At 31.3% G+C, this 12713-nt stretch overlaps 1 protein-coding gene across 2 annotated transcripts; it reads right to left on the bottom strand.

The window, feature by feature from the left end:
* Positions 1-10043: 10043 nt before the first annotated feature.
* On the bottom strand, positions 10044-12221 carry LOC116032940 (formin-like protein 17). Of its 2 annotated transcripts, none has more exons than XM_031275689.1 (6): positions 12164-12221; positions 12010-12071; positions 11903-11967; positions 10627-10725; positions 10464-10505; positions 10044-10348 (listed from the first exon to the last, which is right to left on the bottom strand). In XM_031275689.1, the coding sequence occupies exons 2-6, from the start codon at positions 12053-12055 to the stop codon at positions 10175-10177; spliced, it is 426 nt and encodes a 141-aa protein (XP_031131549.1). In that variant the 5' UTR covers positions 12056-12071; positions 12164-12221; the 3' UTR covers positions 10044-10174. The 2 variants fall into 2 exon arrangements, with proteins under 2 accessions (XP_031131549.1, XP_031131551.1); XM_031275691.1 differs by having other exon boundaries at positions 10044-10326.
* Positions 12222-12713: the final 492 nt, after the last annotated feature.

The following is a 12713-nucleotide window of genomic DNA, read 5'->3' as shown; positions in this document are numbered from 1 at the left end:
TATCACTAATGACTTACGAGTTATTTAATAACGAGTTATTAAATATTACTTGTTGCTAGTTTGACTATGAACCTAAAAATTCACACCTTAATGGTTCGTGGTAATGCTGAGAACTTTAAAAGAAATCGATAAAGAGTTATCGATACTGAATTAATGCATTAATAACTGATTAATGAATTAATTCAATATTGGGTAGTTTTGGACTTTTAAAGGCTAGCACCTTTGGGCCCAAACCAGGCTATATATAAGCATTTCCCTCTTTCATAAGACAGAGAAGTGAAAAGAGATTTGCTAGGAAAAGAGTTTTCACGTAAAAATCTCTGAGAGTTCTCGCGTGCCCAGCCGGTGGACGGACTAGAGGCCAGACAATTGGACGGTTCAAGCTGTTGATTCTCCCAAATCACGCTTCAAGGGTAAAATATTCTAACTCCCTCTTTTACATAGAATCTAAGAAAAAGCGATTTGGTGCTTCCGCTGCGCATGTATGAATTTTTCTAACAATATCTTTGATTTATGTCCCTCTTTTTGTATGCTAATAAATGTATACATTTTACTTTAAATGTTGTACACTTTAATATTATTAGACAAAATTGTCCCTACTACATTCTTGTTAGACAAAAGTACCTGTAACCCCTCGGCTTTTCCGTAAGACTAAGGTTCGAAAAATATTTCCTTAGGCTATGACATTCATGAAATGGTCCCTCGAGGCTTCAAAAGAATTTTTTTTATAAAGAAGTATAGTGGTTATTAAGTTGCGATCGTTCGTGCCGGTCACGAACCGTAAAATTTTAGGAATTAGTATTCGGACCCGACTATCCTAGGAAATGGATTATTAGACACCATATTATTATTCTTGAATTTCCTATTCAATTAAATCAGCTCATAGCAGCGAAAATTTATTTTGATCGTAGCACCGCAGAATTTCGCGGTGTACCGAACCTAGCCCAATTTCAAGTTTCAGTCTGGGATAAATTTTCGGTTTCAAAATTATTCCTGTTTAAATTATTTTCTACCGAAACTTTATCTGTTTGGACCCCAACTGATAAGTTTAAAAATACTTTATTATTTTATTCCATTTCTTCTTCCCATAAGAACATTTGCCTCAAAAGTGATAATGTCCCAAAGCATGTTATTCCTCTTGTTCCATTCTTGTCTTCCTTGGCTGATTTCACACGAGAGAGAAAGGGAGAGAGCAACTTCATCTCCTTCACCATTTTCCTCCATTAAAACCATAGCCAAGCTTGTACACAACTCTCCAATTTGTTCGGTAAGATTTCAATATTATTCGGTAGAAAGCTTTGTATTCCTTCCTAGATCATGAATCTAAGCTTAGTTTCTTTGTATTTGTGGTTATGGTGTTGATTTTGACCCTAGGATTTTAAGGTGAATTTGGGGAAAGATCCAAGAGTTGCTTCTACGGTATTAGTACACTCCCGAAAGGTAAGAAATCCCTTAAGTCGGTTTAGTTACTTGAAAGTGGACAATTGCTAGTAAATAATGAGATTAGGAGTTTTATGAATATGTTTTTATACATGATAATGGCCGTATATGCATGTACCTATTATATTTATACCCATATAGACTTATACTTGTGAAAATATTGACAAGAATTTAAGATAGTCTCTGGCAGTGACTTCCGTGAATTTCTGGGAAAAATCGGTAAGGTATTTTGATCCAATTTTTTTTATGCATGTAGTTCTATAAGTGTAGAACCTACATATAAAATTTCATAATGATCGGAGTAGTATAAGTATGGTTTTCGAATTTTTCTCCAAAACTGGCCCAGAGAGAGAGAAATTCCGGACAGCACACTGCCAAGGGCAAAAATGGAATTTTCTGTGTTAATTCGTGAACCTAGGTGACCAAAACTTTTTATGAACATCAAGTACTATGAGTTAGGGTTCTACCATAAAAAGTTCAAGTGAAAAAGAGTTCGGGAACTATTTTTACCGGCTCAATCTTTCGGACTGCGCAAGCTGAATTACTGTCCAGAATAGGCAGAATCCGTGGACGCGGTAGCGAACGTGCGTCCACCGGGCGTCCAAGGGCGCGAAAGTAAGATTAAATGGTGTAAGCTTGATTATTGATTATTGATGTTTAGATGATGGGGTTGTAATGAACCTAAGAGGTTATGAGACTGATGATGACGTTATAACATGTTGATACATGGGTTATGAAATGGTGACAAAGTTAGGATGGATATTACTGATGATTGTAATGATCATAGATAGTAATTAGAGCTTAATTAAGGACTTAGTAATTGATGATGGATTAACAATGGAGTTCAGAAGGTGATTAAGCTCTAATTATAGTGATTAAGGACTGATAATAGTTATTAAGGTTTAATGACTGGATGAATAGACGGAATGGTAATTAATATATTATCAAGGTGGGACTAATTATTTGAAGGATTATCTTTGGTGATTATTGTGAGATCTTTGTTATGGGCAATACTCTCTATTTGGTGGTTATGTTGAAAGATTGGAATTACTCTTTTAGAATTTATTTGGAGAGGTTGGAATTCTCTCTTTGGTTATTATTTTAAGAACTTGGAAGTGATTCTTTTGATTTGGGGATTGTTGATGTTTACTTGAGGATTTAAAATATCTCTTTGGTAAATATACTATGGTTTAAAGGAAGTTTGAGTGGTGATGATATTACGATGTTTATTAAGGAAATTGTTATATGGAAATATTGAGATAAAGATTGTATATGGTGAATTTTGAGGAAATAGTTGTTGAACGACTTTGGATTATGGTTAGGTAATGACTTTACCTCAAGTTACGAACTAATGGTATTAATGCTTTCGAGGACTTGATAATGATGTTATAATGTTGTTGACTTGTTGTCGATGATGGATTACAAGGTTAGTAGTTACTAATGACAATAATTAATGTTTAAGAGTGATTAAGGTCAATTGTTGGATTATGGGTGACTAAGTATCGATTATGGAGGTGCGATATCCTCAAGTTATGATCTAATGGTGTTGATCATGGTAGAAGTTGTTGATGTCGATAGTGACAAGGATAACTATCTATTATTAGTTAATTGTGGAACCATGATTATGGATTACCGATGATGATTGGATTGTACGATGAACTGAGATTCATGATAAGGAATAAGGTTAAGGATGTGAATATTAACGGCGCTATGAATCGATTGATTCATAAATGATTGACTATGGGTTCATACTATTATTATAATAGTAGTGGAAATGGATATATGTAGTGTTAGTAGAATATACAAGTGTATAACTAGCGGGATTGATTTCAAGTATGGGACTTGAATATGAAGTATATCCAAGAATATCCTAGTATTGTATATGATGAAGTATCCGATGAGTGACCAGCTTGTGTCCAATTATGCTTTCTTCGAATCTTTGCTCGTGCTTGAGCTATGCTTGAAAAGCCTTTCGGCAAGTAAAAATGTTTATAAAACTTACGTTGCAGAACGTATGCTATTTTGGTAAACGGGTTGTCAAAACCTTATTTTTGGGGAAAATACCACTTTTGTAAGTGTGTACTTTACATGAGAGTGATGAGAAAATGATGTTTGAAAAGCCTGCGGGCACTGAAAGTATTTTGAAAATCCTTCAGGGGCTAATGAGGTAACCAATTTTAAGTATTGGACTCAATTGTGAAATATGTCCAAAAGAAATGATTTAAGAAAGAAAAACTGAAGGAAGGAAAATGTTTTCAAACCCTTAGTTTCTGGAACAAGGTGGGGACCTTCGGGAAGGCTTAAATGCACGACCTGGGGTTGGAATAAGGGTGGACCTACGGGAGGGCTGGAGTGCCATGGCCCTAGGTTGGGATAAGGAGACCGACGGGAAGGCAGGGAAATGCCACTGCCCAAGGTTTGAGAAGGAGAATTGAGAAATGTTCAAAGTGCTTACTCAGGGGAAACTAAGTGGAATTTTTGGCTATGAAAATTATTGTTACTCTGGGCTGCGGTTCAGATTATTATAGAGCTGCGGTTCTATTTGCAAATGAAAATTGTTGTTACTCTGGGCTGCGGTTCAGATTATTATAAGCATTAGAGCTGCGGTTCTATTGCAAATGATGGAATTCCTGGAAATGTAAAATTTTGCAAACTTGTCCAAAAAGGGCATGAAAATGATTTTGAGCGGCAAGTTATGCCATTATTCTTATTTGAGAAGAGCTTTACAAGATTTAAGGTTTATACGCTTTTATGCTATTCATAAATCGTTTGGTTGCAGGTAGATTTTCAAATCATGGGTAAAACTTTATAAAACTTTCAGATTATCTATGTTTTCAAACCTTTGTCTACTCTAAAGTGACAATGGATTTTCTTACTTAGCCGTCGCGCTAACTGCACTTCATTGTGCCCTTTATCAGATGCAGTTTAGTGAGTACCTCTGTGGCCGATGAGCTCAGAATAGAAGAGAAGTGCAGGTTGAGGTCTACTATGATGTTGTTGTAGTATGTTGGTGTTGTAAGTTTAGCCTGTGCACTTAGAGTGGAGTTTGTCAAAGAGGTGATAGAATTCACTCTAGGTGTGGCGGTAGCACCCAGTTTTCTGCTGATAAGATGTAAGCTTCCGCTGATGTATTATTACGGATTTGTAATAAATGTAAGAGTGAAAATTGGGGTGTTACAGTACCCTTACACCGTTATAACACCGTTACTTTTTAATTCTAACAATGATAACTCCATCATTATTATCATACACATATATCTATCATATATTTTTTATATTCTTTAATTAACATTTTATTAAAATCATTATATAATTAATTTAATAATTTATATATTTTAATTAAATTTCTATGAATGGTAAATCATATACGTGTGTGTAAAGTACATATATCATTTGTGTATATATAATTCGAATTATAATTTTTTTAATTATTTATATTTATTAATATTTTAATATTGGACATTAATTTTCGCCCGTTACGCATACAAAATTCTAGTGTGTGTCTGCGTGTATAATTAAAAAATTAATTATAATTATAATTTCTATATAATATAATTGATTAATAATTATTATAATAATTATATTTATAATTAATTTTTTAATTCTATATATATATATATATATATATATATATATATATATATATGGTTAGTTAATTAAATTAATGGTTTTATAAACAATTCTAATGTTTGAAAGTGTACATTTATTTAAAATTATAAGATTTATGTATTAGTGTTGAATTGATTACTTAAAAATTATATTAGGAAAATTCTAAACAAAAAACAGATGGAAGAGCATGGCAAATCTCTAAGCCCGATCCCTTGTATTTCTTCCCAAACTTCATCCATGTGACCAACTGAGTTGCCCATGCGAGCGAGTATATATTATTCTTAATAAAATAATATGTGTATGTTTAATTTCGTTTAATTATAGACGTAATATTTGTATGTTTAATTTCCTTTAATTATGTTCGCAATATGTGTATGTTAATTCTTTTAATTATGTTCGTAATATGTGTACCATTAATTTCCTTAATTAATTAGATAAAATCTATATTATGGCAAGTATAAAAAATAGTTTAATAAAAGTATAATGTGTGAATTAATTTCTTAATTACCATAATTATTAAGATTTTATTCAAAAGTAACCTTTAGCATAATTTTATATGTGTAATAATATGTGAATTGAAATAATTTGCATAATTGTATGGACATGATAATCTGCGAATTAGTCTAATAATCTATGAATTGGAATAATTATCGTAATTTTTAATCTCCTTTAATTATGGTATGTGTATTATCAATCCATAATTGATTAGATAAAATTTATATTATGGAAAATATGAATTCCTTAATAGCATGTTTGGTTCACGGAATGGATTTGGAGGGAATAGGAATGCTATTTCACAGGGAATGGAATAAGTAAGGAATAGAACAAGAATTGTATAATATTGTTTGGTTCGCTGAAGGAATAGGCTTTAGAATTGTATTCTAGTTTTTCATTGGTTAAAAAATAGAAATGGAATATGTTTTAAATACATAAATACCTTTATACATAATAATAATAATAATAATAATAATAATAATAATAATAATAATAATAATAATTATTATTATTATTATTATTGTTATTATTATGATATACTGAACGTTACACACACACACACACACACACACACATATATATATATTAAAGAGTTATTAATTAAGGACAACTCAAATATAAACAAGCATACATCTGTGTATGTATAATAATAATTATAATAATAATAATATTAATTATTATTATTATTATTATTATTATTTATGTGTGTGTGTATATGTATGTATGCATATGTATATACATATATATATATATATATATATATATATATATATTTATTTATTTATTTATTGATAGATAAATATTATAATTAATGAACTATATACATTTATATAATACATTATATTTATTAAACATAAATATTAAATAATGTGCAAAGGGTATTATTGGTATTTGTAATGTAAAAGCTATTCCCATTGGCATGGGAATAGCTAATACTAAAAACACCTCTATGAATAGTTCATTCCTAGGAATGTTATTACCATGACAAAATGAATTAAAAAAAGAATGGAATAGGTCATTCCGAGGAATGCTATTCCATTCCTAACCGATTCCACGAACCAAACATGCTAACCGATTCCACGAACCAGACATGCCATAATTGTCATAATTTTTAAGATTTTATTCAAAACTAATCAAAGGAAATGCACGGGTAATTTTTTTTCTTTTTTTTTTCTAGGCTCGAACCCATAACCTCCCATTTGAAAGAGTCACTTCATGCCACTTGACCACAAGGTCTTTGGCAAGTGCATAGGTAATTGATATTATTTGAAGTGAAAATAAATAAATATATATAATCATCATAAGAAGAGATTCTCTATGTTTAATTACCATAATAAATTTATTAGATGTTAAATACTATTGATAATTACCATGGGTTATTTAGATTGTAAATAGTATATGGTAATTACCTATATAAATTACCATAATAAACAAATTAACATATGGATCAATATTATATATAAAAAAAAGGGAGGAAGCATTTTCGGTAAGATATATTAGGAAAAGTATCAATTAATTAAAATATGATAGGAAAATTATATTAGAGAAATTATATTAGGAAATTGATTAGCTAGTATCATCAATCATGCTAATTTTTCCTAATTCTATATTTGTAATTACCGTTATAACCCGATTTAATAGGAAAATTTAATTAGGAACTTATATTAAGAGTTGTTGATGATGATGATACCTGCTAATTTTTCCTAATTCTATATTTGTAATTACCGTTATAACCTGATTTAATAGGAAAATTTAATTAGGAACTTATATTAAGATGATGATGATGATGATGATGATTATTATTATTATTATTATTATTATTATTACTAGTTTTTCGTATGCGCAATGCGCAAAAAATAGGTGCCCAATGTTAATATTTTATATTAAAAATTTAAATTTATTTAGATTTTAAATATTTAAAATATTGTAAATAATAATAATAATAATGTAAAATATTTTTATAAATTTTATATTTATATTTTAGAAAATAACTAACACATAACTCCAATATATAATGTGTATATATTATTATTATTGAAGAAAAAATAAGAAAATATATACTGGATGCATGTGCATGATGACAATAGTGGAAAAGATAACGGAAGTTATAACGGTAGGGGTATGTTTGTCTAATATATTGTAAAGTACAACTTTTATAGCATAATGTAGTACAACAAAACTTAACGAAAAAACGGACATAAATGAAGGGTATAACCTTCATTCACACTTATTATGTTTTTAGATTATTATTATTATCATCATCATCATCATCATCATCATCATCATCATCTTAACAAATTTAATACTATCATTTCATTTTGGTTATTATTATTATTATCATCGTCTTCGTCATCATCATCATCATCATCTTAACATAATAGATTTTAAATCGATGCTACAAATTTAATACTATCATTTCATTTATTCAAGTATTTTAATCACCATTTTTAACTAATAACAGCGTATCGGAAGACTTCAACTAAACCTACAATATTATGCATTTAATGATAAAGATTAGTAATAATTGGAATCAACAATCAACGATATATGGAATGATAAAATGACCCATGTTTAGCTTCCGATGCACCATTTTTAATAAAATGAAAAATTGGAATGATAAAACAAAGAATTTGAATGAATAAACTGAGGATTTATTAAAGTATAGTAATCACCATTTTTATTGGAATTAATGATAAAAATTAATGATAATTGAAATCAACATTCATTGTGATATGAAATGATACAACCCATGTTTAGCTTCCGATGCACCATTAGTGTTTCCTAGGATAAAATATTCTAAAACCACCTAATAATGAATATTTTCTAGAGATATAAAAATTAATATTTTCTTTACAAATATTTTGCTCAAGCACGTACGTATCAAATTAAAATTAAGATGTTTGACAAATAAATATTTTGCAAATAACAAAATGTGTGTGTATATATATATATCTACATTTACAATTTTAATAAGAGCAAATAAAGTTAGGGTTCTAACGACAAGAAAAAAATGTTGGTGGTAATTATTTACTTAAACGAATGGTCCATATTATTTTGATTTTAGTATCTTTTTTTTATGATTTTCCTTCTTTACACTCTATTATATTATTTTCTTCCCTTAAATAACCCCACATTCCATTAATATAAACTTTAGTAACGAAATATTCCGTTAACTTTTAACTTACTAATTAATTTCTATAAGAAAAGTCTTAGGTTCGAACCTCATTCCAATCAGAGTTGACATAATTGTTAAAATATATTACGAATACGTTAGAGTATATTATTGAAAAATGAGTAATCCATCCTATTACTTTCATTAAATTAAATAAATTAGTAATTACAACAACAAAAAATAATACATATGCATTTCTTTAATTTAGAATTTGATGTTTACCATGTCTTTATTAAAAAAATATTCATTATCAAGAAATTAAAAAAAGAGATATAATTTCATTAGTTATAGTCTTTATTTTCTCACTACTACACAAACGGCTTTTAACGTCGGCTAAATGGACCCTTTAACGTCGGCTAAAATCTGACGTTGATCTGGCCGACGTTGTATGTGTACACATACAACGTCGGCTAAATGTTAGCCGACGTTGTAAGGTACGCATACAACGTCGGCCAAATGTTAGCCGACGTTGTAAGATACACATACAACGTCGGCTATTTACAAATAGCCGACGTTGTACGTAACTTTAAAACAAATAAAATACCCTACAACGTCGGCTATTTACAAATAGCCGACGTTGTAGGTAATTTGAAAACTACTAAAATACCCTACAACGTCGGCTATTTACAAATAGCCGACGTCGTAGGTAATTTGAAAACAAAAAAAAATACCCTACAACGTCGGCTATTTACAAATAGCCGACGTCGTAGGTAATTTGAAAACAAAAAGATACCCTACAACGTCGGCTATTTACAAATAGCCGACGTTGTAGGTAATTTGAAAACTACTAAAATAACCTACAACGTTGGCTCTTTACAAATAGCCGACGTCGTAGGTAATTTGAAAACTACTAAAATAACCTACAACGTTGGCTCTTTACACATAGCCGACGTCGTAGGTAATTTGAAAACAAAAAAATACCCTACAACGTCGGCTCTTTACGAATAGCCGACGTTGTAGGTAATTTGAAAACTACTAAAATACCCTACAACGTCAGCTCTTTACAAATAGCCGACGTCGTAGGTAATTTGAAAACTACTAAAATACCCTACAACGTCGGCTCTTTACAAATATCCGACGTCGTAGGTAATTTGAAAACAAAAAAATTACCCTACAACGTCGGCTAATAAGACTAGCCGACGTTGTAGGGTAATTTTTTTTTAAATATTCATTTTATTTTTCTATTTACACCCAAAACCTGCTCAAATATATATAGCTAAGTAAATCATGAATAAGAAAAGTATTTATATATAATATATGATATAAGCACAATCCACAGCCCCAAGGACAATTAATGTTTCCATAGACAATTACAAAGCATAAGAAAGTGAAGAAAAAAGGGGGAGACAAAGGAGACTTTTTCTATGTTTTCCTTCTCTTTTTTTTGTGACATTGACAACACTATTTACTAAAATTTACCATTGAAGTTGTTGTGAGAGAAATCCACATATGCCAAACTCATAAGGTCAGCCATTGTAGAAGGTAGTGACCCAAAGAAGTTGCAGTTGGAGAGATCAATACTAGACAAGTTGTGAAGATTACCAATAAAATCTGGTAATGAGCCGGAAAAACTAGTGATACTGTCTCTAAGGAGCCTGAAAAATGGAATTCTGGGATCCCACCACTAAGGTTCTGATTATTTGACAGGTCCAAATTCAAAAGGAGCAATATGTTGAGTTACGAGTTTTATTGTCAAACAGGCAGTGGAGAAAAAGGATAAAGAAAACAAAAGTCAAACACCACTTGCCTGTTCACATTTTCCAAGGTTTTCCTTCTCTCCCTTGTAATTCTGGAAATTGAAGTACAAGAATGAGATGATCAACTCTAATAGCACCGCTTGTATTGAAAGTAACAGCATGACACTAATAGGGAGTGTAAATTGAAAATTAACTCAGACAAATATGCTTGACCTTTAGAAGTTCCATTTCTTCCTTAGTTGGACAAAATTTTATAAGATTCTCAATCTGATCAATGTCCAATGTTGAATCATCCAGCGCTAGAACAGAACACTGTTGGCAAACAGCAGAAGGGGAAATTAACTCGGAGGTTGTAAGGAGTAGTGTTTTTCAGCATACATAGGAAAGGAATTTTAAAAGTTACAAGGTTGCTATAATACAACAAAATGTCAAGAACAAAAGAGGCATGGTGAGCTATTCATGAATGAGTCTAGCATGAGTGGAAAATGAAAATCTTGATGGAGTAAGTATATAGGGTGCCAAATATGACAGAAACCAGGATCAGCAACATACAACTACCTCCAATTATCTAAAAAAAATTGATCTATTGAAATTTCCTTGTATGAACTTCCTAGTAGTAGAGTATCTATGCAGGTGCAGGATCATAGTAGACAACAAATATACACTGTATAATTTTAGCATGTCCGATTAACTGAAAAAAGCAGAAAGACAGGTAAGTTAAATGAATAATATACAGTCAATTCTTAGGAAGCTGACCATTAAATCCGGCAAAGGAATCTTAACTTTTGTAAGCATAATCTCACAATTATATGCCCTTCAGAGGTCAATTTGCATGAAACAGTGCAAATGTGGCCAGATATCAACAAAGGTTAGCTGCTTACAGTGCAAATGTGGCCAGATATCAACAAAGGTTAGCTGCTTTACAAAATTTATTTTCTTTTTACAAACAATACGTATATGGTAAAAGCCTGCATTAAAATATAACATATGCCCTTCAGATAATAAGATTTAATCCACAGAGCAATTCCAAATAATGCTGACCTCCAAAGCAAAGAAAAAGAGCAATATACAATTCTTATTTTACTTAACTAAAACGTTTAAAGTAAAGATATGATTTTTGGAATTCCAGATGAGTTATTTAGGAGATGATACATCATTTCTTTATATGGTTGTGCATCTAATTATCTGTGCTCAAGCAGCACAAGCAATCTTTATATCCTAATGCAAGATAGTTCCCAAATAAAGCTTCAGGTGTATGGCAAACTTTGTAAGTAATAATGAAAAGAAATCTGACATCAGAATCCACAAGGAATGAATAGAGAATCTCTATATAATAACAGCTCATAGAAAAATACATACACAGAAGCACTTGGAAATAGAAGGGTAAGACATCTCGGTTACTTACCAAATGCACGAAATAGAAGGGTAAGACATCTCGGTTACTTACCAAATGCACTTTATCAGCCTTAGCTCCTGCAGGGTTACTTACCAAATGCACTTTATCAGCCTTAGCTCCTGCAGCATTACCTGATTTTCCACCTCCATTTCTGCGACCTGAATCTGGAACAGTTGCTGAGAAACCTCCATTTCTGCGACCTGAATCTGGAACAGTTGCTGAGAAGAGAGTCTCAAGTTCAGACATGTCGAATTCAGGAGCCCTGGCAGAGACAAGATAACGCAAGTGAATGGGTTAATTTTTAGAGGAGAGGACAAGAGAAGGAAAAAGGAAACAGAGAAATGTTGTCAGTACTGGGCAGCTTCCTCAGGTTTCTGTGTTTCAGCCCATAGGCTTCAACGGGGAGACCTTTTTCTTCAGCACTATGCAATGAATGTGCTTTAATGTTGGAAGAACCCGAATCCATCTCCGAGAACACAATCTTCACTTAAGCAAAAGGGAAAGGTTAACTATCACAAACAAAATGCTACAGCATAAAAAATTAGGACATATGAAATACCTCTGCTCTGAAGTCCTTGGGGAATTGATCATTGACATTCCAGAGGATGTCAATTTCATCTCGATTAACCATCAAAGCATTTGATCTAATAAACGAAGTGTTGAACATGACACTACTACCTTAGGAATTAATTCTAAACTACTACAAGTCTACAACTAAATGCACATGTAGGTGCTTGTCAAACATTTTCAGCAAACCATTCCATATAGAGAGAAGCATACTGTCTAAGTGTCCATCTAAATAATACAATCAAAGATCCTAAGTAGAAGCTATAAGCAAGAGAGCACTCAACTTTACAGATAAAAGCAGTCCCGGATGCATCAATGTGAAAGTAATTTTCTTAAA

Source organism: Ipomoea triloba, chromosome 10 (assembly GCF_003576645.1).
Source record: "Ipomoea triloba cultivar NCNSP0323 chromosome 10, ASM357664v1".
In the NCBI taxonomy this organism is placed as follows: domain Eukaryota; kingdom Viridiplantae; phylum Streptophyta; class Magnoliopsida; order Solanales; family Convolvulaceae; genus Ipomoea; species Ipomoea triloba.
The sequence above is the reverse complement of the archived record's forward strand: the minus strand, read 5'-3'. Positions and strand labels throughout refer to the sequence as shown.